At 53.4% G+C, this 26,095-nt stretch overlaps 1 protein-coding gene across 2 annotated transcripts in view; it reads right to left on the bottom strand.

Annotated features, from left to right (window-relative positions):
- Positions 1–14,482: 14,482 nt before the first annotated feature.
- Positions 14,483–26,095, bottom strand: part of ZNF496 (zinc finger protein 496) — a 29,057-nt gene continuing 17,444 nt past the window's right edge. The window contains exons 7-10 of one of the 2 annotated variants that reach the window (XM_041759301.1): positions 23,170–23,302; positions 22,788–22,895; positions 21,886–21,999; positions 14,483–18,204 (exon numbers count right to left, since the gene is read on the bottom strand). In XM_041759301.1, the coding sequence (XP_041615235.1) occupies positions 17,444–18,204; positions 21,886–21,999; positions 22,788–22,895; positions 23,170–23,302 (1,116 nt within the window). In that variant the 3' untranslated portion in view covers positions 14,483–17,443. The remainder of the gene's footprint in view (positions 18,205–21,885; positions 22,000–22,787; positions 22,896–23,169; positions 23,303–26,095) is intronic. The other variant, XM_041759302.1, reaches the window with a different exon arrangement.

Here is a 26,095-nt window from a genome sequence, read left to right as displayed (position 1 = left end):
AGGGACTAAGTGTGCCTGCTGTGCAGGATGACCATGCAGAGTCGAGTTGGCGTTGGGGTGTAGAAAGACCTTCCAAGCTTTTCTAATTGACATGCAGCAGTTGCCAGGAGAAGTCAATACGCAAGTTTCTTGTGTATCATCCACAAAAGGGAGAGGCATACTGTGGTTTAAATAAAATTGTGGGCAATGCAGGTAGCTTTCCTTCCTGGCTCTAGTGACCCCGACCTCGGGCTGAGTGGAGGTTTCAGGCTTTGCAGACCGCACAGCGATTCTACCTACCCAGGTCAGGAGGCTGTCACCGAGCAGACCCTGGAGGCTCAGAGCAATTAAATGATTCCCGGGGGAAACCACTTGGGGCCATCAGAAAGTACTGAGACCAGAATCCAGTCAGGTCATTTTCCCAGGTCTCTCCACTACACTCATGTGTCCTTCTGGAAAACAGATGAAAAGACAGAGGCTGGGGAGAGGCAGATTACAGGTAGGAGAACAGCATACCTGTGAGATAGCTGCAGTCCCGCGGAGCTTTGGTCTGATTATCAAGACAAAAGATGCACTGGCATACAAGGTACACAGAGCCAAGCACAGCCACCCAGCTCCTGCTGCAGCCCTAAAAGCAATGCTCTGGAGTTCCAAAAAGAGCTGCCCCTCTAAGTAGAGGGTGGATGGCACCCAGGAGTTTGTGTCTGTCTCCCGGCACACAGCGGCCAAGCAAAGGCGCCCTGGCCTCCTATAAGTTCTTCATGGCCTGGCCAGCTGCTAAGGTGGCAAAGCAGAGGGACAGGCAATGAGGACAGCTCCCATGTCTTCCACATAAAACCAGTCCTCTTCCCATGAGGTCTCCCCTCACTGCATTTCAAAGCACACCAAGGTGTTGTGATTAGAAGTGACCTTTTCCTTCTCTGGATTTATCATGACTACACCCTCACTATCCAGAGTCTGAAGCTTAGGCAGGGCTGCAGCTGGTTCTTTAGCCACAGCCTATGACCTGGGAACTGACTCACCTGGGGGAAACTCCGTGTTCAGAGCAACTGCCCAACCATGGTCCCCAGGAGGGCCCTCCCCCAGGCAGAGGGAGATGAGCTCAGCCTGGGGAGAAGCAGGCCGTCTGGCTTCAGACAAGCCTTTGTCTTAGACTTCTCCTTCCCAAGTGTCCATGAAGATGCAGAAAAGCGATTTTCTTCCCTCTGCCTCTTTAAACCTAGCTCAAAATCTCACCTCCACCAAAACTTAGTGACCAAAATCATGTGTTCTGGGGCACTGGGTGGCTCTTTCGGTTGAGTGTCTGCCTTTGGGTCAGGTCATGATCTTGGGGATCCTGTGATTGAGCCCCAGGTCAGACTCCCTGCTCCCCGTGGACTCTGCTTCTCCCTCCCCCTCTGCACAACCCCCCACTCGCTTGTGCATTCTCTGTCAAATGAATGAATTTTAAAAAAAATCATGTTTTTCATGTTCTCAGACTGTCTAGCCTAGCAGAAGACTACATCTATTACATTCCCTCTGGGGCAGGGAGGGGGGAACTCCCTGGGGTGGGGTGGGGGCAGTGGTAACCCAGGAGACCTCCTCCGCCACCCCGCACCTCACTCAAGCAGGCTAGTAAAGCAGTGCCTGAGGCACTTTGCAGCCCATGCACTGGGACATCAGGATTCAGAATGATGGAAATCCAGACAGGTGCAGCTCCCGGTAAGCGCTGAAGGGGATCAGGACACGCAACCCCATGATATGCCACTGTGCATAACTGCAGTTGTCAGCTAAAGGCATTCTGAGTTCCTGGAATTCCATATTTGCCTAAAAGAAGTGCCTCCCCAAAGAGCTGATATCCTATATCCCCTCCCCTCTTGAGAGCTTCACCAAAGGTCAATAAAAGACGGACTTTTACCACAGGTAAGGAGACCAGAAGTCAGCACCACACCCACACAGACTTTTTATAAACAACAGTACCTTCCATCTATTTCCTAAGGGACTTCTGTCTTCCAATAAAGTACTTTGTGGGACACCGGGGTGGCTGGGTGGCCTCAGAGGTTGGGCATCTGCTTTCAGCTCAGGATGCGATCCGGGAGTTCCAGGATCCAGTCCCTATAGGGCTCCCTGCATGGAGCCTGCTTCTCCCTCTGCCTATGTTTCTGCCTCTCTTTCTCTGGATCTCTTATAAATAAATAAATAAAATAAAATAAAATAAAATAAAATAAAATAAAATAAAATAAAATAAAATAAAATAAATAAAATCTTCAGAAAAAAATAAAATAAAGTGCTTTAAAGTGCATTGTGTTTCCGTAAGTACCCTTTCTCCCCATGCTTCCCTAAAGTCATTTGTTCTCCCTTCTGGGCTACCCTACCACCTACTAAGATGGTCTATAGAAGCCCCAAAATCTAACCATCAACTCGAATCACATTTCTCTATAAATTTCTGTATGGAAGTGCATAAACACATCGTCTTTCTTCCTGCTTATCTATCTTTTGCCAGTTTAATTTGGAGGTTCCCAATTAATGAATACAAGAGGGTAGAGAGTTTTTCTTCCCAGCAGTGAAGACCAGCTGAGACCGTGCACGGAAACGGGGGTTTTGAAAAGTGGAGGTGAGACAGGAAACTGGGCCCACCAAGTTAAACAGGATGGTGCAGATGACCATGGACCCAAAGCGAGTCGGGTCCTGGGTAAGGGAAACTGTTTCATGAAAGGAGCCCCAGCTGCAAGCCGCGGAGGTGCTCCGAGCTGGGGAACCCGGTGCAAGTGACGTGGAGATGAAAGGCAAAAGGAACGTAGATGGAATGACATTAGCTCACAGTTTGCTGCTGCCCATTGATGACTACTTGAGTCCCGCGGAGTAGAACATTCCTCGGGGAACTCCCAACTGCCCTCGGGTTAACTTTACTGGAGCTTTACTGGAGGCCAAACACAATCCTTTCTTAACAATAGCCAGGCCTCTGGGATCCCGAAAGTCTTCATTAACATATGAAAGCCTTTTTGGAAACTCCCTTTATTTCTGCCCCTCCCAACTTAAAAGTATATAATCAATTGCTCCTTATGAACCCAGAGCAGCTCTTCCTGCCCAAGGGTCCCGTCCCTATGCTTTAATAAAAACTTCTTTTTTTGCACCAAAAACAGCTGAAGAATTCTTTGACCTTTGGTTCCCAGACCCTAACATCGTGTCACAGGGGCATGCATTTGTCCCGCCACTACCTGCGTTGACTCTAGATGATCTGTTTGGGCTCCATTTGCTTATCAACGGAATGGACAAGGTAGACGTGCCCAGTGGTTCTGATGTGGGAAAGACATCAGGGTTTGAAGGTGACCTCCAAGAAAGAATCCTTGAGGCGTCTTTGGTGCAGAAAGGTGGTTTTATTATTTTTTATTTTTTAATAATAAATTTATTTTTTATTGGTGTTCAATTTCCCAACATATAGAATAACACCCAGTGCTCATCCCATCAAGTGCCCCCCTCCTCAGTGCCCGTCACCCATTCACCCCCACCCCCCGCCCTCCTCCCCTTCCACCACCCCTAGTTCGTTTCCCAGAGTTAGGAGTCTTCATGTTCTGTCTCCCTTTCTGATATTGCCTACCCATTTCTTCTCCCGAAAGGTGGTTTTATTAAAGCCCTGGGACAGGACCCATGGGGAGACAGAGATGCATTGTGGTTGTAAGGGGTGATGATGATGTACTTTCAGGTTGGGACAGGGTTGGGAGGATGTACTTTCAGGGTTAGGGACAGAATAGACCTCCCAAGTATTTTGGAAACAAGGTTTCCAGGATCCTGAGGGAAGCTAGATATTGTTAGGAAAAGTCATTTATTACTGCTTAGTAAACCCCCAGTCATGAGACCCTTCAGATGTGTATCAGTGGGTCATATGCTTGGGGGATGATTCCCAGCGTGTATCTATGTATGCGCGGGGGGGCGGGGGATGGTGGTGGGGGGGGATAGAGACAAAGGAAGTTTCGAAAGGAAATTCTTTTTTTTTTTTTTTTAAGATTTTATTTATTTACTCATGAGAGACACACATACACAGAGAGGCAGAGACACAGGCAGAGGGAGAAGTAGGCTCCATGCAGGGAGCCTGACGTGGGACTCGAACCCGGGTCTCCAGGATCACGCCCTGGGCTGAAGGCAGCGCTAAACCACCTGAGCCCTCCTGGGCTGCCACCTGGGCTGCCCTCCAAAGGAATTTCTATATGTTTAAGTAGACTCACAGGGCCCAGGGGTTGGGCACAGATTGCCTGTTGCCCTCAGCAGAGTGTCCACATCAGGGCAGCAGGGTCCCTGGAGGAGGGTCCCTCCACGTGGTTCAAGGACGTGTTGATGGGCTGTAGGTGCTCAGAAACTGAAATAATTTCCCTTCTGCCTTTGTTTCTGTGATCAACATCTCCAAAGCCAGGGATGCACCTTTATGCAAATCTCAGCACTGGGACCCATTTCCCCCTTTTCCAGGAGATGGTAAGGTGAATTCATTCCAGAGAATTCCTTGCCATGCCAGTGTTTTGCCCCTTGTCCCTCTTATTCCATTCTAGATAAGGGGATGGTATAAAGGGATTTTTTTTTTTAAAGATTCTGTTTAGAATAGAATATTCTCATACAGAGAGAGGCAGAGACACAGTCAGAGGGAGAAGCAGGCTCCCTGTGGGGAGCCCAGTGCTGAACTTGATCCCAGGACCCCGGGATCATGACCTGAGCTGAAGGCAGATGCTCCACCACTGAGCTACCCAGGTGTCCCAGTATAAAGGGATTTTTAAAACCAGTGTCCATAAATGAGGGGTCCCCCATCCCCATGTTGTGTTTTGCTCATTTAGAGTCAAGGCAATTTATCTCAGGGTGTAAGGTAGGAGAGGAGGGTGGGCGGCATGGCATTTCAACCTTGCCACTCAGAGTGGAAACAAACAATGGTTGTGCCTAGTGGAGTTGGGAGAGAGGTCCCTGATCAGGAGCATAGTATGCTCTGAATGGAAGAGAACAGGCCACCAGAATATTCTTCTGTCTGCCTTCAGCTTCTGTAGTAGGTAGGCTTGGAAGAGCTTCTGAGCAGGGAGATATAGAACAAGGGGTGTCAGGATGGAGCCTCTGTCCTCTATCTGTCACCTCAAGGCAGTAAGTTATGGAAATGGAAAGAGAAGAAGGCAGATGTTTGTTTAGGCTTCTGGGTGGACACCCAAGTGTGGAGGAGGGCAGGTGGCAAGCAGCACAGGCTTCTGGAGCCAGGTGCCAAGGAGGACATAATGTCCTCCTGTCCCCTGTAGGCTGCTTTGAGTATTCCCCAAGCTGCTAGGGAGCCAGTGATGCTGTGGGCCAGTCCAGAATCCACCTGAGAGAAACAAACAGGCCTCTTTGCCAGCAGGGCAGCGTCAGTGTCACCCCTGTGACATGTCAGAACCTCCCTGAAAGTTCATCTAACCTCTAAAGGTTGTCTCCCTGGCTCCCAATTATTTATCCTCTTGAGATTCAGTCATTCTTTAAAAAGTCACATCCAATAAAATCTTTTAAAAAGGGTGGGGGGGAATCCCTGGATGGCTCAGCGTTTTGGTGCCTGCCTTTGGCCCAGGGCATGGTCCTGGAGTCCTGGGATTGAGTCCCACATCGGGCTCCCTGCGTGGAGCCTGCTTCTCCCTCTGCCTGTGTCTCTGCCTCTCTCTCTCTCTCTCTCTCTCTCTCTCTCTCTGTCATAAAGAAATAAATAAAATCTTTAAAAGTAAATAAATAAAAATAAAAAGTCACATCCTAAGACCCCCCCTGTAGACAGTGCAGAGATAATATATAACATACAATTCTTCCCACCCTCTTCCTCCTTCCCTAGGTGGGTGAGCAAAGTTAGCAAGGAGGGGAATGGCTGAACCCTGCAGGAGGTGGGACAGGTGAGTGGGAGGAGCGCCAGGAGGAGCATCTCCAGAGCTGTGTGTAGCCCTGATCCACAGCGTCCCCTGGCTATGCCTGGGATTGGCTCTGGCTGACCTCATCATGACCATGCACCAGACACTCAAGGGACTCTGAGAATTTCAGCACAAATTGAGAGGTTTGGAACAGAACTCTGTGTTGACCAGACCCAATTTACTTTTTTTTTTTTTTTTCCAATTTACTTTTACAATGAAAAGCCAACTCTAGGCCTGGCCAACCATGAATCTGGCCATAGGGCTTATTTGGAACTCACATTTTAACTCACTCAAGACTTCTTTTCACCAGCTACCCGAGAAAGCCAGGATTTTGCTTTGTGACACAGAATTTGTCAACTAAGGAAGTAGGAATCTAAATGTGACAGTTGATTGGATGTGTCAGCATGGCATGGCCATGGTGGGCAGATCTTTGGTCAAAAATTTTGGGGATGGTTTCTGGGAAGGTGTTTTCGGATGAGATTAAATCGGTAGACGCTGAATAAAGCAGATGGCTGTCTGTAATGTGAGGGGATCCCTGGGTGGCGCAGCGGTTTGGCGCCTGCCTTTGGCCCAGGGCGCGATCCTGGAGACCCGGGATCGAATCCCACATCGGGCTCCCGGGGCATGGATCCTGCTTCTCCCTCTGCCTGTGTCTCTGCCTCTCTCTCTCTCTCTCTCTGTGACTATAATACATAAATAATAAATAAACAAAAAAATAAAAAAAAAATGTAATGTGAGTGGGCCTTAGCCAATCAGATGAAGGCTACTGTAGACTGAATGTTCATACCCTCCCCAGATTTCTATGTCGAACCTAATCCCCAGTGTAATGCTACGAGGAAGTAGAGCCTTGGAAGGTGATTAGGTCATGAGCCTCCTGGCCCAATACAGACCCAGAGAGCTCAGGGAGCTCCCTAACCCCTTTCACTGTGTGAGGACACAGTACATGTCTGCTTGTGAAGTAAGCACCGAGTTCTCAGCCGACCCTACATCTCCTGGAGCCTCCATCCTGGACTTCCCCAATTCTATAATGTGAGCAATGTTTAAGACACAATTGTCCAGCCACTCAGTCTCTGGCACTTTCGTTATTGCAGCCCAAACTCAGACAAAAGTCCTAATAAAAGCCTGACCTTTCCCAAGAAAGAAAGGATTCTGCCAGCAGACTGCCTTTAGGCTACAGCTGCAAGTCTTCCTGAATCCAGCCAGCCAGCCCCCACAATTATGTGAGCAATTTCCTCAAAATAAACACACACACTCTGTATTGGTGACATTTCTGCAGAAAATCCTGGTAGGCACTGTTAAGATTTTTTTAATTTTTTATTTAAGTAATGTCTACACTCAGTCAACATTGGTCTTGAACTCATGACCCCGAGATCAGGAGTCACATGCTCCACTGACTGAGCCACCCAGGTGCCCTTCCTTAAAGGAAGGAAGGAAGGAAGGAATTATTAAATTAAGAAAGAAAAAAAATACTGTTAAAAAAAGGAAGGAATAAAGAAAAAAGAAAGATCTAATTGGCTTTATTCAATATTCACAAATTAGGCAGCATCCCATCTAACAAACAGAAGGAAACTCTGAGGCTTTGTACAAAATGAAAGGCTTTAATAGGCAGAAAGGGGCAGGGATACAGAAATCATAAACAAAAGAAATTATTTCAGGGGAGGTCGACTTCTTTGGGGGGAAGGCTGGGGATCTCTCATGCAGATTACCTTACTAGAGTTGATTGGGAAATTCCAGACTGAGTGGTTTAAAATTCTATTCTAGGAGAGGCTGACACCGCAGTTAGATTAGTTATTAAGTCTTGATGGGACTTAGCAAAAGGGACTCTACTTTGGGCCTGTTGTTCTTCTTTATCAACTCACTGGGGTATCACACCCGTCTCTCCTTTCACCCGCCCCCGGGGTTGCAGACTGGGATCCTGGCCCACCAGCAGAATCCTGGGTTGTTCCCCTGGTCTATGACCTCACACAAAGCCAAACTGTCCTCACCTGCCAAGGGGGATTTCAGGTAACTATTCACGTTTCTTTCAGGTTTAACACTCTGGACTCTTGACTGAAGAGAACCATTTTCTGAGGGAGCATTTCTTCACTGTGAAAAACCAGACCATTAAGGATTTTAATTTCACAGAATCGTAGGACATCACTGATTAACTGGCTGTATTTGAGTTTAATCATCCCTTGAAAGATTTAGATCCTCAGTAATCACCATAGTGAGTTGAACTGGGCTACCTTGGAGATCTATTCCCCAAAACTTGTGGGTGCCACCATATTTAGAGAAAGGGTCTTTGCAGATTAATTAAACCAAGGTTTTTGAGATGAGACCATCAAGGATTATGGGTTGTTCTTCATTCCAATGAGAAGACATGGTGAAGAGACAGAGGTGGGGTTGAGGATGATGCAGCCACAAGCCAAGGGATGCCTGGAGCCCCAGAAGCTGCTGTAACTGAGGGATGTCACAACAAATTGTCACAAACTGGGTGGTTTAAAACATCCAGGATGTGATCTGTCATAGTTCTGGAGGCCAGAAGTCTGAAACCAAGATGTTGAAGGCTCTAGGTTCCCACTCTGTCTTGCATCTTCCAGCTTCTCTTGGCTCCAGGGTCCATCAGCTTATGGCCCCTCACTCAATCTCTGAGCTTGAGGCCAGGGTGTCCCCTCCAACCTGGCAGAGCTTGTTCCCATGTGTCCCCTCTTCTACCCATGTCCCTTCTTATAAGAACACTTGTCATTGGATTTCAGGCCCATACAGGTAATCCAGGGCAATCTATTCTCAGAAATGTTGAATGTAATTACATCAGCAAAGAAAAGACCTTTTTTTGTAAATAAGGTCACATTCACAGGTTCTGGGGGTTAGGACATGGACACATGTCTTTTTTTGAGGGACAGAATTCAACCCCTTTTATCCCTATCCAGTTTCCCCTCTGGGGCCATTTTTTTTTTTTTAAGCTTCTATTTAAATTCCAGCTAGTGAACACACAAGTGCTACTAGTTTCAGGTGTAGAATACAGTGAGCCAACAGTTCCATAGGACACCTGGAGCTCATCACAACAGGTGCACTCCTTTGTCCTCATCACTTAGGGGCCATATTTTAATCCCATTTTATTTGCACCTTGTTGTTCTCCTGCTTTAAAGATTCTCAGGAATCTTCAATGAGCATTCTTTCCCCCAAGAATAATTGTTTTAACTTGGGAATTGACTCCTTAGAGTGAGACCTATGGAGTCTCAAGATTAATTACATAAGAAACAGGTTTTGGTGTGGATGTAGAAAAAGGGGAAATCTCTTACACTGTTGGTGGGAATGCAAACTTGTGTGGCTACTCTGGAGAACAGTGTGGAGGTTCCTCAGAAAATTAAAAATAGAACTAGGATCCAGCAATTTCACTACTAGGTATTTATCCAAAGGATACAAAAATACGAATTTGAAGGGGGACCTGGCCCTGATTTTTTAGCAGCATTATCTACAATAGCCATTTTATGGAGAGAGCCCAAATGCCCATCAACAATGGGATATTACTCAGTCATCAGAAGAATGAAATCTTGTGATGTGCAGTGAGGTAGGTGGAGCTAGAGAATGTTATGCTGAATGTAATAAGTTAGGTAAAGACAGATACCATATAATCTCACTCATATGTGGAATTTAAGAAACAAAGCAAACATGGGGGGAAACAGGCAAACCAAGAGACAGTCTTAACTATAGAGAACACACTGATGGTTATCAGAGGGGGGAGATGGGTGATGTGTACTAAGGAGGACACATGGGATGAGCACCAGGTGTTGTATGTAAGTGATGAATCACTCTATTGTGCATCTGAAATGAACATTACACTGTATGTTAAGTGGAGTATAAATAAAAGCTTAAAATAAAAAGTATGGAGCCTCACTGGGTGGTGAGAGGTACATCTCTGCAGCTACTTGAGTTACAGGGAGTCCCAGAAAGAGCATTCAGGAGATATGGCCCCTAAGCAACCCCGGGGTCTTGCTATGAGGAGGCTGGTCCAGGTGTTCAGGGGCCTCACAATCTCATGCTCTAATGCTGGCTCTCCATGAAGCAAATTCCTTCCTTCCTTCCTTCCTCCCTTCTTTCCTTCCTTCCTTCCTTCCTTCCTTCCTTCCTTCCTTCCTTCCTTCCTTCCTTCCTTCCTCTTTTTGCTTTGCTTTGAGAGGGAGAAGGGTAGGGAGGGGCAGGGGGAGAGAGAATGTGGTGCCAAACCTGGCTCGAACTCACAACCCTGAGATCACAACCTGAGCCAAAATCAAGAGGCGGATGTTCCTCCAACTGAGACTCCCAGGCACCCAAAGCAAATTCCATTGTTCATCTCCTTCCTATTTCTATCCCTCAACCTGTGGTCCTGAGCTCCTGTGCTTGGGGCTGTGCTGGTCTCCTTGCTTCCAAGAGTTTTGTGGATCACCTGTGATCAGGGATGTGTTAGAAGGCCTTTTGCCTGGGAGTAGGAAACTGAGTCACATAGACAGTCATTGACCTAAATAATTTCACATCCTATGAGTCTCTGTATCTGATCTGCTTCAAAATGAGGGACCAGAAGAGGCTCCCTGGTGCTCATTTCTCAGGGGGCAGGGGCCTGCCTCTCCTGTGACTCTGCTACTTTGTCCAGAGCTTTGTGCACTGTGGCACCACAAGAATCCACATGGGCAGCAACAGCGAACTGGCCCCCCAGGAAAGCGCCCCAGTTGTAGCATGTGCTTTGTGAATAAATGTGCTTGCCCCAAGCATGTCTCTCCCATAGGCCAGCGAAGAGTTGGCACTTAGGCTCCTGGGCTGCCAAGCACTGAAGGAAAGGCGTCAAGAGATTACACTTCTACAATCCAAGGAGGACGGCGATCCCACGGCTGTGAACTGGAGCGAGCATGGACAAGGCCACTGCTGGCAGAGACCAGCTGTCTGTTTCCAGCTCCCACTTCTAACGATTAGAATTTGCCACAAGCAGAGGAAGCTAATTGGGGATGGCAACTGTAGCATTGTCCCGCGGCCCCAGAGGAGTCCATCGGGGTGGCACGTGGCTCTGGGTTGGTATCCTAGTTTTGGCGCTACTCCTCACGCCGCAGTTCACTTTCCCTCCCATTGGGGTGTCTCCTATGATAGGTGGAGGGGACGGGCATTCCCTGTTGTAGATACTCGGTGGGGGGAGTGCAGAGAGATCCCTTCTTGAAGATCATGGGGTATTGAATCCAATCACCTGCAACCCCTTAGCACACCAGGCTAAGTCCCTGAGTATGAAGAAGCATTTCTCCACAAATTCTCCTCTAGGAGTTGCCTCTGGTGACAAATGTCTAGGACTTGAAGGTCTGATGTGTGAGAACATGAACCTGTGTGCATTGCTTCTCACAGTGTGAATTGATGCTCCATCTGGAGGCTGAAGTCATGGTGATGTCATCTTTTGGGAGGTGGTATTGGAGTATTGGTGGGGTCTGGAGCTGCCGGTGGGGAAAGAATTGTTGAGGTGTCTTCAGTGCAAAAAGGCGGTTTTATTAAAGCCCAGGATGGGACCTGTGGGCTGCCTGGGGATTGTGAGGGACGACTTATCTTACACCTTGGGGTTGGGGGAAAATAAAATAAGGGAAGTTCCAAATGGACTTTCATTAACGCTTAGGAAGCCTCAGGATCCTGGAGGTGATGTAGGAAAAGATGTCAGGGTTCGGAGCCGAGAGCCAAGAATGAATTCTTGAGGCGTCTTTGCTGCAAAATGGTGGTTTTATTAAAGCCCGGGGACAGGACCTGTGGGCAGAGAGAGGTGCACTGGGGTCAGGAGGAGTGGCTGGTTATAGACTCTCAGGTTGGGAGGGGTTAGGGAGAGCGTGGGTCTCTAAGGAATTTGGAAGCAGGGTCTCTCCAGGACCCTGAGGGGCCAGCTGCTGTTGGGGAAGATCACTAATAAAACCCGAGTCATGAGTCCCTTCATCTGTGTATCGGTGGGCCATGTGCTTGGGGGACGATGTTGGGGTTGAGACACAAAGGAAGTTTCCAAGGGAATGTTTATATGTTAGAGCAGACTCACAGGGTCCTGGGGTCGGGCTCAGATTGCCTGTTGCCCTCAGCAGAGTGTCCACATGGAGGCAGCTGGGTCCCTGGAGGAGAGTCCCTCCAACCTTGTTCAAGGATGCATCGATGGGTGGTGGGCACTCAGCAACTTTAACAATTTCCCTTCGGCCTTCAGTTCCCACATCACTGTCCCCCTCAAGAATATGTCAGTGGGCTGCAGGTTATAAGGACATTTAACTTCATCTACATGCCTCTGCCTTGGTTTTCCACATTGGTGGGCTGGCCTGCTGGCACGTGTAGTGCTGCCACCTTGGTGTTCATAGATGCCCAGGATGGTGGGAATAGTGGCGTCAGTCAGTTGGAAGTCACGTCCTTACAGAGAAGCCCCCCATCTTTGATTCAAATCCTAAGAACAAAGGCCACCATGTTCTCCAGTATCCAGCTGTGATGTCCTAGCTGCTGGGACTTGGGACAGATCAGGAGCAGTGCCACTGATAAAACCAGCTGCTTCTAGGCACTGGGTCCAGGTGGCTGTGGAGTCAACCAGGGGAGCAGTAGGGGGCCTGTGGTCTGAGGAGCGCTTCCTGTAGGATGCTCGTAAGGCACCTCCACACACAGTGTGACCTAATAATGACTATGTCTGGTCTCTGGCCCTGCTTCACCGCATAGGACTTCTAAACCCTGCAAATATCCGGAGAGGGAGAGAGGTCTTTGCTACACAAAGGAGGAGATGGAGGTGATCCATGATGGGGTAGGGGGTGTAGCCTCAGGATGGGGATGGGGTTGGTCAGGAAAATCCAGGCCAGATCAGAGACTTGGGACTGGGGCCTAAAGTAGCTGTGGGGCAGGGAGGACGGGTCTGTCGCATGGGGCCCAGGCAGGGCTCTAGTCAGCATAGCTCAGTGTGCAGCTCTCTGGCCGTGCTGTGTGGGGAGGGGTGCACCTGGACTGCAGAGCTCTGCTCCCACCCTCCCTGCCCTTGCCCACTGCGTCCCTTCCAGGGGCCAGGTGCTCAGCTCTGTCCTTTACCATAAACCCCACCTGTGAGGACAGTGCCCCCAGGTGAGGGTCACAGGGACAGCCCAGAAGTGCGAGTGGCCCCCGAGACATGCGGCAGACACCCTATAACCTGTAGGATCTGATGCCAAGCCCAGGTACTTAGAGTCAGGAGAGGACTGAATTGTGGGACATTTGTGTGGAGTCCAAGAGTTGGTGTGAGGACAGCAAGTCACGGGCTGCCCTGGGCACCTGGCCACGCTGGCTCCCAAGACTCAATTCCACCTTCTAAGAAACGATAGGGTCCAGCCATAATGGCACAAAACAGTGTCCCACTTTGTTGGCAGACACCAAGTGAGGGCCTAAACCAACGTGCACGAGGTCCCTGCCATCGGTGAGGAGCCATGGGGCAGCTGGGAATGATGCACGGTGTGTCCGTGCGTCTTCCTCTCAGCTGAACGTGGGTCTGTCTGTGGGCCGCATGTGGGTCCGCTGGCCTCCCTGCCACCTTCTCTTCCCTCCTGTTCCCGGGACGGCCTGTGCACAAGCAGAACCCTTCTGGGACAGGACAGCGGGGTTCTGGTCTCACCGAGTCCACGCAGGAATGTCACGGGCAGAGGGCAGGGAGTGAAGTCATTGAGTGAGGAGATGGGGTGCTCTCGGGACTGAGGGGGCCTGATAGGGCTGCAGGGGGGCCTCCACCGGGGGCTTGGACTCAGACCCGACCAGGGAGCCCATGGGATGAGGTAGGTGCCCTGGTTGGGGTGAGGACTGGTGGACACATCTTCAGTCATGGAAGACCCTCCACACACACATACATCTGGGGCAGAAGGCAGGTGGAGGCTCTTTCTCTACCTTCACGTGGGTGGCATGGGTTTGCCCCCAGCCACAGCCTGTGTCTTTTCCGGCCCACGGTGTTTTGCCGACATGTATCCCAGCCCCTCTATACTTCCACAAGATGTGTAGCCGTTATACACAGCTAATTATGTTTTATGTGGATTAAAAAGCGGGGAGGCCATCCACTGTCCGTGGCTTGTGTGGCGGGCCAGCCTTTGTGTGACGAGGTTGGCAGCCTGCCCGTGAGACCTGCTGTCCCGAGATGCTGGAGGGAAGCCCCTGTCGTCACACTTGTGCTCCTGGGGCCGTCCCAGGTCTTCTGCATTTTACAGGTGGAGTGTCTGTGCTTCGGGGCACTGGGGATCATGAGCATGTGAATCACGGTGCCCAGGCTGTAGGCCAGGGTTTCCAGGGGGAATCAAGTTTCCAGTGGGGGTTGGATGGTGAAAGCCAGTACAGAGGGGCCCCCAGGGCTCCAGCCCTGGTGAACTCACATCTCAAAGAACTGGCTTCTTGATGCTGGGTGCCCTGCAGGGGTGTGGGGGCCGCAGGGGGTCCAGGCCACCCAGTCTTTCTCCTACTGCTCCTTTCCTGTCTGGCCTTCTTACCTTCCAGCCTTGATGCGTGGAGCTCTGATATACGCATATATATGTAATATATATATATTTTAAGATTTTATTTATTTATTCCTGAGAGACACACAGAGAAAGGCTGACACAAGCAGAGGGAGAAGCAGGCTCCATGCAGGAGCCCGATGTGGGACTCGATCTTGGGATCAGGATCACGCCCTGGGCGGAAGGCAGGCGCTCAACTGCTGAGCCACCCAGGGATCCCGGAGCTCTGGTTTTATTTGTTTTAGAGACAGTGCAGGACCAGGGCGGGGGGCAGAGGGAGACAGAGAGTCCTCAGGCCGACTTCCCCTCTGAGCGCGGAGCCCAAGGGCGCTCGACCCCAGGACCCAGAGATCACGACCTGAGAAGAAATCAAGAGTTGGCTGCTTCACAGACTGAGCCTCCCTCCCAGGCACCCCGACGGTTACCAACTTCTATTGGTGGAAAACGTGCCCGGGCTTGTGTGATGGGGTTGGGACAGTCCGTCCCCTTGGTTACTCCACAAGCACTAGAGCAGGTGCCTTGTCCATAATCTGCACTTGGCAGAGGAGGAAACTGTCATGGGTGAGCAGCAGGGACCGCCATCTGAGTTGGGAGTGGGTGTGGACCAGCACCTTCCTTCCATCTGCCTTATGGCGTGACTCAGGATGGCAAGAGCTCAGGAGACAGGCCCCAGCAGGGTCAGGTCATGTGGCCACAGTGTGAACCTGCGGGGGCAGGGACAAACGCTTTCCTCCCTCCTCTGGAGAGGGCCCAGTTCAGGCCACCAAGACGGAGACAGGCTTCACAAGGTGCCGTCCACTGCCCAGAAGGACCAGCCTCAATACCCTTGCACCTTCAGCTCTCCGGCCGACCCACCACCTTTCTCAGGCTGCACTGCACTTTAATTTTTTGTTGTTTTCAGCTAAAATTAAAATACAAATATGAATTCAGTGAGATTTTATTATGCACCTGTTCAGTTCGTGGGAACAATACAGAGGGATGGGAGGCACAGGGAGGGCGGAGATGCTTCTCAGTGACGCAGTCTCTGAACCTCGGGGCACAGCTGCTACCTCGGATGCCTGCCTGGCCCCGGGGACGGCAGGAAGGGTGAGGGTGGAGGCAGGTGGGCCAGCTCTGGGTCTGCAACCCCCCAGCGCAGGGAACTCGGGCTTCTAGTGCACAGGGTGAACCTGGGATTCTCACTCCACCACCCAGGACAGCGTCCCGGGGCAACAACTCCTGATTCCAAGACACCCTGCACGGCTTTGGGTCAGTAAGTGGGAGGTGGCCTCCCAGGACGGAGGGACATTAGGAAATGCACAGCCTCTTTGTAGGTAGGGGTCAGTTCTGTTACGCCCCAGTTGTTTCCTACTTATGACCCAATTTTACACATAAAATAAGTAAGTGGAGCGATGCTTTTAGGCAAGTGTGTGAAGTGGGTGAGTTGCTATGCTCACCACCAGTGACGGAACCTCGGATGAGGGCCCAGGCGGATGGGTGCACGTTAATGTCTGGCTTCTATTTGTAATTTCCATGCTCTTAGCCTTAAGACTTTTTGGGTTTTCTCCCCTTTCCTGGCAGATCAGTAAAAAGGCCAACTTTTTAGAAATGAAGAGCCCCAAAGGTTTATTTATCGTTGAGGGTCTGACCGAAGGGTGTTCTCGCACTTCTTGCTCCTAGGCAAGGGGTGCACCTACACAGGCACGGAGCTTAACTACAGGACCTTTTAGCTCTTTCGCGGGGTCTGGGGGCGTGGTATCTGCATGTGACGATGAAGTACCTGGTGGGGGACAGGACTGGACATACAAATGACACAGAACACCTGCCTGGTTGCTGGTCTTAGTTGCTCACGATCCAGAACATCAGGACCATCCCTGCTGCCTGAGGCTCCCCTACCAGCTGTCACTCCCAGGCCACCATCAGGGCTGCAGACTTTCCAGGCTATTGTGCCCAGGCGCTGGGGCCTGAAATCTGAGAACTGGGAAGGACAGCACAGCAGGACCACCTAGTGGCAGGGGGTGAACTGTGGGTGCAACCCCCACAAGTCGTAGGGTCCTAACCCCAGGACCCCAGAACGTTTGCGTGACCTTACGTGCAAACAAAACCATGGCAGCTGTCGCTGGTGGACGTGGGAACACTCTGGGCTCAGAAGCAGAGGCCTTACAGTTGGTGTCCTCACAAAAAAGGAAATTTGGAGACAGGTACACAACACCATGTGAAGGTAGCACAGACGGGGTGACACTTCCACAAGTCTTGCGGTGTCACCAATGCCAGCGAGCACCAGCTGGAGGGAACAGGACACAGGTCCTCCGTCCTGCGACACTTGGATCTGGGGCTTTGCCTCCAAAACGGAGACCATGCCTGTCCGTGGTTCTATGCCATGGGCCCCAGTAAAGGAAAACAATCGGCAGGTGAGCCCAAGTCCCCTGCCCGCCTCGCCCAGGTGACACTGAGGGCCCAGCTCCCCATTCCTGGACGCGGTGGGTGGGACGGGCACTCAAGTGCCTTGCACACGACGATGACCACACTCCCAACCCACAACCTTTTGCCAAGAGCCTTATCAAGGGCCTTCACGGTGTGGAGAAACCGCATTTTGGGGAGGGCGTGCCACACAGCTTAAAACGTGGGCTCTGCTTCGTGAGCTTCCGTTCCCCCATAAGCTGACAGCACCGCGAAAAAGAGGGCAGGAGGTCCCTGCGCAGCCCACTTGGCTCCTGATAATGCTGGGCTGTCCCCACGGCCACCCAGACTTCCCAGGACAGGGCAGGCTCCGCCCCCACACGACCCCAGCCTTCCCACTGTCACACAAGCGCAGTTATTCCCAAACCTCAGTGGGGAGGGGAGGATGTGGGTCGGGGATTCATGGAGTGTTGGCAAGGGACACACGGACACGCGGCGGGGATGACCCAGTCCTTCCCTCTCAGAACACTGGAGGGGGTCCTTGATGTGCCCGGACGGCGTTAGGATCACAGCCGGTGGAGACAAGCCCTCCCTGCTTTTTGGCACAGCAGAGACAACAAATGCTCAGTAGGCTGCTATCTCGTTTCTACCTGAGAGCAAAGGGCAGGAGAGGCGATTCTGTCCAGAGGGGGTGGAGGTGGCGGGAGGGGTCCGGGGCCTCGGGATAGGTCACTACCGAGCAGCTGGCGGAACGCGCACCCGCCAATGGGCCCCTCAGTAGGAGTTCAGAGCCTGCTTGGATCGGCGTTTCATGTGCAGACGCTGGTGGCGGAGGAGGTCACAGTTCTGCGAGAAGCTCTTGACGCAGTAGCGGCACTGAAAGGGCCGGGCCCTGTCCTCGCCATGCGCACTGCTGCGGTGGCGCGCCAGGTGGTCTGGCCGCTGGAAGGCCTTGCCACACTCGCAGCACTGGACGCTGAGCTCGGCTGCGCCCTGGGCCAGCAGGACGCCTGGGCCCGCGCCCCCGGAGCCCATGGCCACCCCGGAGCCTCCGAGCTCTTTCCCCCGGTCCCTGCGCAGGTGTGTGCGCCTGTGCGACAGCAGGTGGGAGTTGAGACGGAAGCTCTTCCCACACGCACCACAGCGGTAGGGCTTCTGCGCCTCGTGGATCTCCAGGTGTCCATCCAGGTCCTCGCTGTCACTGAACAGCTCGCCGCACACCGAGCACTCATGCGGCTTCTCCCGCTCCCTGCGGCTCCGCAGGTGCCGGATGAAGTTGACCCTCCAGCGGAAGATCTTCCCGCAGTTTGGACAGATGTAGGACTTTTTGGAGGAGGACGTCGGCATCTCGCTGCCAGCCTCGGTGCCACTCCGACGGGACGTGGGGAGGCCGTGCTGCTTCTCTGTGGGTCCTGGTGACCCATCCGTGCAGTAGGGGCCGAGCTGGGAGTCCTCGTCCCCAGAACTGGACAGGATGATCTCGATGGTTACCTCCTCATCCAGGCCGTTCTCAGGGGTCAGTGCGTCACCTCCGGCTGCGGGAAAGCCATGGGCAAGGTCAGCAGTGCAGGGCCAGCTCCAGCCCGGCTGGGATTTCTTCCCACTCAGCCCTGAGACCCTCCCCTTATTCTTCTCCACTGCTGAGCCCTATTACTTATCAGTGTTACCTTCTGGCCGTGGATGTGCATCGGGGGCGTTAAGAACTTCAGAAGAGAGAAAGACCCTAGAGACCCTGTATCCCATGAAGGCAGCAGCAGGATGGTGCCCGCGACCAGGCGACACGCAAGTGAATGCTCCAGGGGCTTCATGACCCTTCTGATACCGACAGCCCCATCTGCTCTGGACAGAACTGGGTGACCTCTTACTTGCCACACGAGCAAACCTGGGTGACACATACCAGGCTCAGGGCCGTACAGGGAGGTAGCGTCACTGTGCCAACGTCCCCACCACCCAGGCCACCTGTCCCCAGGGCCACCTGTCCTTAGGGTCACCTGTCTCCAGTGCCACCTGTCCTCTGGACCACCTGTCCTTCTGAGACCCACCCTGCAGCTGACAGGGCTGGTGGCCAGTAACTCTGGACTTTATGACCCAGTGTGAAGAAGACTTGATGAATCCCACGTCTGCTCCTAGAGGTGGGGGGATTGTGCAGTGCCCGGCAGGAGGCTCCAGCCCACCACCCACACCCAGGGCTCTCCCCAGTCCCCACTGTTGTGAAATGCGAGACTCAGGTCCAGAATGGTAGCGGCGCTGGCAGAGGCCTGGTTCTGGATTCAATCCCCGGAGGGAGGAGAAGTCGTGAGGTTAGCAGAGCCGAGGGCGGGCAGACCAGGGGCTGTGGGGAGCATGGGGAACCTTGTTCCCCAGAGGATGGTGGACAGGGCAGCACACAGCATGCAGCAGGGGCGGGAAGACACCAGGATCCCTGGAAAGTCCCGTTTCATCCACAGTGGAGTGGGCAGGGGCGTTCTGGAGAGAACACTGGGGGTCCGGGTGAGCGTCAAGGACCAGGTGTGAGGGCTGTGATCTGCTCAGGGAACCACACTAGGCCGTCCAGGGGCACTGGTGGAGGGTGTGCCTGTCAGATGTCCTGACCAGGGCTACCTGAGGGCCAGTGCTGAGCCCAAATTGTGTGGTGCAGGGATGCTGCTGGTGCCATGAATCCTCCAGAGTGGGAGGAGCTGGGGGAGGCAGTCAGCCCACTCGGCCAGGCCAGCAGAGCTACTGGGCCCTTCCTCATGTACAGAAGACAGGGCACAGAGGCTGCCGGAGGGGGCGATGGGGCTGCCGCAGTGTTCACAAGCCCATGGTGATAGCACCCTGGGCCCGCTGTTATGCTCTGGCCTCTTGGTGTCACAATTTGCCCTGGAGATGCCACACTAGCTTGGAAAACCACCTGCCTTTCTTCTCCCCAGTCTCTCCCTCTGGGGATGAGGTGGAGAGACCAGTGCATGCTTGGAGCTATAGGGGGACATGCCTGGGGTCCCACCAAACCCTGAGCCACAGGACATCTGGGTGGGATGTGTTGTGGGGCAGATGCTGGAAGAGATGCAGGGATGTCTGGGGAGAGTGGGGGGTGTGGCCTGCAAAGGGCACGTGAACTGTGGAGAGCTGAGGGCGGAATGCAGCAAGCTCAGAGGAGTCCAAGGCCTGGTCCAGTGTGAGTGACTGTGTGGGCGAGGTCACCAGAGCAGGCCCTCCTCCAGCAGGTGTCCTGGTGACACGATACCAAGGCACACATGACCTGACACAGCCATCCAGGCCACGCAACCCCACCCCCCAAGCCATGTGGCCTCAAAGTTCCTGGGAAATCTGTCTGTTGCCTAGGCCTCACAGCCTCTGCTGTTTTGTTAGGGTGGCCGCAGGGTGATGTCCATCATACCCAGGAAGTCGGCGGAAACAGACGGGACCTTCTAGGAGGCAGGGACGAGTGACCCCAGAGTTGTGTGTCATTAACACACTGGTGCGAAGAGACCCTCCCAGATGAGATGGGGCTGCGAGGGCGACAGGGGAGCAAGTCAGGGAATGCACCGCAAGGAGCAAGTCAGGGAATGTGGGGCCTTAGGATTTCTGTAGGGAAACCAGGGCCAAGCATGGGTCCACGTGCTATTAATGGGAATTCATCCTCAATGCCCAGAGCACTTGGCCGCCGTGACGCTGACGTGTGCTCTACGGGGAAGAACAGAGACGCCAGAGCGCGCGTGTGTGGGAACGAGTCCCCGCGAGGGCAGCAGAGGTGCACAAGAGCCAAGAAATACAAGTCCAGGCATCGTATGAAATGCAGCTTCGCAGTGCTGGAATGGGGAGGCTTTCCTACGAGATAATAAGCCCTAGAAGGACATGATGAATATATTTATATTTTTAAAACATGTGCGTGGGAACATGTGCTGGGAGACACATAAGGTTTTAAAAAGAGGGAGGAGTTACGTGCAAAGGCACAAGAGGCAAGAGACTGGGGCGCAGGACCTTGAGTTCCTGGGAGTTTCCCAGAGGGACCTGCTGTGGCTCGGGGACATGGGAGCCCTGATCCTGATGTAATGGTATCAAGTGGTGGGGCCTGAAGACGTCGCGGGGTCTCCACGCAGCCGTGGAGGAGCTCCACCATCCCCTGCAGGAGCATGGGGACCCAGGGGTGCGCCAGCAGGTGCAAGGATGGGCATGTGCCTGTGGAATGACACACGGATTGCCCCACATCCATGGCCCCCTGAGCTCTGGGGTTGGCAATTCCCGAGCTCCAGGACCCTGGCAGGGAAATGTCACCTTCCTGGGCCAGCAGAGCCACTGCCGCTGCCTGCACCTAGGTCGGGTGGGTCATCTACTTGCTATGTACTGAGCTCGCACGGACCGTCCACAGCGCAGTGTCCCACGTATGGACGAGGCAACGTGCACAAACACAGCGAGTCACCCCGGGGCGGCAGTACCAGGTCGGGACCGGGAGCATCCATCCCCATGTGCACATGGTGGGTGTGGTGCCTGCTGTGCCCTCAGAGGCCAAGGCCGGCAAGGTGCTTGGAAACCCAGCATCTGCCCCTGTTCTCTGACAACCCCAGCATCCTGCACTTCCCAGATTATGTGCAGGGCCTGGTGCCGGGAGCGGGGCTGATGACGCCCCCGCGGTGTCCATCTTCTGATGGTGCGGAAGGGGCTGTACGCAGGGGTGCAGGCGGGAGTTGACGAGGATGCTCAGTGCCGCCGTGGGCGCTGCTCAGGCTGTGCCCACTGAGCACGCAGGTGCAGGCTGTCACGGGGACGCCTACAGAGAGGGGGCCACGGAAATACCCCAGACCATGCGCACCTTGCCTCCACCAGGCCTCACAGGCCAAACTGACCACGCGTTATTCAGTCCCCACAGCCGAGGGAACCTACCCCCAGAGCATGGTGGTTCACGTGTGAAGCAGCAGCCACCAGGATGGCTATTTGACTGTGTGGACTGCGGCTGCCCAGCGGACAGGTGGAGCACCCCTCATGTCTGATACCCACACACCCGGCCTTCCAGCTCCTACCTGCCCACAGCAGCACTGGAGCCCCCCTTCCACACGCTCAGGTTGGCATGGAGGGGGTGTCCCTGCCTGAGGGGTCCTGGCACAGCCATCAGGGCACACAGCTGATAACCCAAGGGAGCAGTAGGCAAGACCTCATGGGCGCCGGAATAACCCCGCACACACACACACACACACACACACACACACACACACACACACACCCATGCCCTCCGGTACCTGGGCAGGTGCTCTGACCCAGGGCCATCTGCTGGCAGGTCTGGAACTCTGGCACCTGGAGCTCGTCTCGTTTCCGTCTTTCTTCTACCTGGAATGGCTGAAGACTCGGAAAGTCTTTCCAGAAAAGAAAATGGAAAAATCGATTTGCCTTGCTCTGCCCTGCCAGGCTGCAGTCTGAATAGCCCTCGGCTCATGCTCCAGGTGGAGGCCATAACTCCATAAACGAGGCCAACCCCATGACATGGTGCGGAAGGTGGTGACTATGGATCCCGCCCATTGGGTCCCAACCCCTGTGGCTGCTCCAGCCTCCTGTGTCTGAGTCCTGCACCCCACACGCAGCCACAGAGCCTGTGAGGCACAGGACCTGCAGGCCTGTTCCGGGGTGGGGGGCACTGGTGTGCTCCCTGCCGGCTTCACAGGCTCAGGGGGCAGGGGCTGTGGGGTGTGGCTGACAGCGCACACATCACTTCCTGAAGGAGCGGAGCTTGCAAGGCTTTGGGGCCCGGGGTCTGCAAAAGTGAGCTCGGCTGACATGGAGCCTGGGGCAGGGAGCAGCAGGGAGGATGCCTGCCCTGAGCCCCATGAGGCCCTGCTCCTCTCCATGCCTCAGTGTCTTCACAAACCCCCACCTGCCTTCTGGGGAGTACGTGGCCTCAATCAGGCAGGGCCGCCTGGTCAGCCTGAGCCCAGTGCTGCTTACAGCACAGAGGGTGGATCCTGTCGCATCCCAGTCTCTGGTGAGGGCACTGCTGTTCACCACCACCATCACCACCCCCACCCCGCAACCGCATCCCCAGGGAAAACGACAATCCCGTTTTCTGTCTGGCAAGAGATGTCGGAGCCCGAGAATGCAGGGGCGACATGGGGCTGCAGACAGGGCAGGGTATGGAGAGCGTACTCACCCAAGTAAGAAGCCTGGGCCACATCCTTCCCCTGGGGGTCCTGAAACTCAGGGACCTGGGGCTCACTGTCCTCCCCCTGGGAAAGTGCCAGCTGGGTGGCCGGGTCACCTGTTTGCAGATGGGGGACACACGTCCATCAGCCATGTGCTGCTCCAGGAACCAGGGCTGGGGGCCAGGAGCTCACACAGGTTGGCAGGGGCTGGGGCCAGCAGGTGGGGCCGGGGCACCTCCCGCAGGACTCCCAAGGAGCCAGGCACTCGCCAGCCAGGCCAGCCTGAACCACATGTGGTTGATCTGCGAGGTGCCCCTGGGGTGGGGGTGAACATCAATGTGACACTGGCTCCCTGGTCTCTGGTCTCAGGACAGAGGATGGAAGTCTTACTTGGAGGCAGTGAGACACCACAGTCCTCCCCAATGATGAACTCTCCGTAGAAGCCCGTCTGAGCAGGATCTAGAAGGGACCAGTCCTCTTGTGAGAAGCAGAAGATCATGTCCTCGAAGGGAGACAGGCGGCTCTGAAAGCGCAGCACAGTGGGGACGCCTCAGGGCAGAGCCAGCCAGGGCTGGGGTGGAGGGGGTGGGGAGGAGGGTTGTGGTGCAGAGGGGACACTAGCCACAGGACAGAGCAGGGAGGCTCCCCGGTTCTAGCATGAGATCCGCCTCACACACTGCAGGGTGCCCCATGGGGCGGCCAGGGACACGCAGGCATGGGCCCTCCTACTGCTGCTCAGGTGGTGGGCACCCACATGTCCTAAGGGGCCAACAGGGAGCCTATACGTGTTGTCCACACCTGCTGGCAGCCAGGCTGTCAGGCGCCCCACTGCGGTGAGGGAAGGCAAACACCTCCTGCACTGGGAGCAGCTCCACCCCCCCCCCACCCCCCCCCCCCCCCCCCCCCCCCCCCCCCGCATGAGGGCTGAAGGGACTCTTTTCTCACACTTGGGAGTCATGGGCCATGGGAATGTGTTGAAGTTCATTTTAACTTGAAACATGATGGTATTTGCATATAATTACAGGATCCCACAAAAATAAAGAAGTCCTCCGCAAATGGACAGTAACACAACAAAAAGATTCATGGTAACAATAAATGTCATTTAAAAATTATTCCTTTTGGGCACCTGGGTGGCTCAGTGGTTGAGTGCCTGCTTTCAGCTCAGGTCGTGATCCCGGGATCCTGGGATCAAGTCCCGCATCAGGCTCCCTGCATGGAGCCTGCTTCTCCCTCTGCCTATGTCTCTGCCTCTCTCTGTGTCTCTCATGAATAAATAAATAAAATCTTAAAAAAATTATTCCTTTTGTTTGTAATAACCTGGAACCTCGTAACTCAGACAAAATTTGGGAGAAGTAAAGTGTGGAAGAGCTGCCGGTGCAGCTGACACTTGTCTGGGCATGTGAGTGAGGACGTGTGTCAGGAGTATCACGATGGACACAGACATTTGCACAAATTGTCCATGTACAGCTTTCACTGGATGTCAGCTGAATAATGGTTGTATTTCTCCACAAAGTGTTCCCATTGCAAAGGATTTAAAGTAAAATTCCATCTTGAGTTAACCAAATAGTAAGACATTTGTATAATATACTAACATCGGTTTTAGAAAAAGAGTTCATAGTATTTTAAACAAACGTCCTTGCATCTGCCTCACTGCCTCCATTTCTGGAAGATTCCTTGTCAGGGCCGTGTGGTTGCCTCCAACCTGGGGTGACCCTGCTCTCCATGAACCTTCTTGGGGTTTACTGGCCAACCTGCTTTTGTCTACTTCGAAATGCTTATTTTCTTTGCCTATTTTTCTATTTTCTCATGGGTCTTTTTTTTTTTTTTAATTTTTGCTTAACAAAACAAAACCAAAAAAACCCTTAACTGAAAGGGGGAAACAATGGCTTTCAGAAAATAAAAATAAAGACCATGTAAAAAAAAAATAACGGGGGATCCCTGGGTGGCGCAGCGGTTTGGTGCCTGCCTTTGGCCCTGGGCGTGATCCTGGAGACCCAGGATCGAATCCCACATCGGGCTCCCGGTGGTTGGAGCCTGCTTCTCCCTCTGCCTATGTCTCTGCCCCTCTCTCTCTCTCTCTCTCTCTCTGTGACTATCATAAATAAATAAAAAAAATTAAAAAAAAATAACGGGCTCAGGGAAACACAGAGTATGTAATGAAAGAGTGTGGATGAAAGTCAGACAAATGGGAACGAACTAGGCCGTCCATGGAAGGAAGGCCTGTGACCCTGGGAACCTTCTAGACCATCAACAAAAAGCCACAGAGCCAAAAAAGAAAATATATGGCAGAAAGTCCATCCTGACTATGAAAAAATGTCTAACAAACAGTATCAGTGTCCTCAGTTGGATGATGCTTGGGAAAGACAAGTGAGATCTCATTATGACTCTGTGAGCATCATCACTATGGGCCAGAGGCCGCTCCTGGGCACTGGATGCCGTCCTTTCACCCCTGTCTATGAGCCCGCACTCCGGGGTCACCCCCACCCCCCAATCTCATTGTCCCATATCAGACCGGGTCACCCCACTTTCAGAGGACCCTGGCCCCAGGACTGTCCTCTGATTGTCCGGGGACTTCCGGGGACTTTCCAAGCCCTGGGGCCTGACGACCTGGCATGCAGGGGAGTCCTGCCCACAAGGTTGAGGGGTGTCCCTGCCTGCCCTTCACTCTCCTCCTCCTCTCCGCGGCCCCAGTTCTCCCCAGGGTGGTCTGGGGTCTGCGGGTGAGCAGGTAGGCTGCAGGTACCTAGGGGGTCAGGACCCCTTGTCCCTGGCCTTCCCCTCACCCCCCAAGGACCCAGTTCCCAGACTGAGCAGCAGCAGGACCAGGGTGAGCCTGTGGAGGCCTGGGAGCCGGCTCCCCCACACTCCTGTCTGTTCCATAGGTCCTACCGCCACCCACCCGCAATCATATTCCTCCTCTGATGTGTGCAGTGCAGGACACTTTCCTGGAAACAAACCTGCTTCTGGCTCTTGGGACCCCTTCCTATCCTGGGGTCCCTGCCTTCCATCCCAGTTCCCCTAATCACTGCTCCTCTCTCTCTTAGGGGTTCATGCACGGGTCTCATCTAGGATCTAACAAGTCCACAAACGGATGATGGTGCTACTAGGGGTCCAGCCCAGGCCATCAGGCAGTCACTGCCCCTGATCCCAGGGGCCTGGCCACCAGGGAACGCCCCCAGGCTCAGGCTTGCGTAGGGATGGCGCAACCCACCCACCCAGCAAGGGGCGGGGCCAACAACCCTACCCAGATGCCATAGTCATGTTGCTGTGCACCTGTCAGGGAAACGCAGAGGATGCTTGCAGGCAGCCCTCTGTA

This window comes from Vulpes lagopus, chromosome 6 (genome assembly GCF_018345385.1).
Source record: "Vulpes lagopus strain Blue_001 chromosome 6, ASM1834538v1, whole genome shotgun sequence".
Lineage (NCBI taxonomy): Eukaryota > Metazoa > Chordata > Mammalia > Carnivora > Canidae > Vulpes > Vulpes lagopus.
The sequence above is the reverse complement of the archived record's forward strand: the minus strand, read 5'-3'. Positions and strand labels throughout refer to the sequence as shown.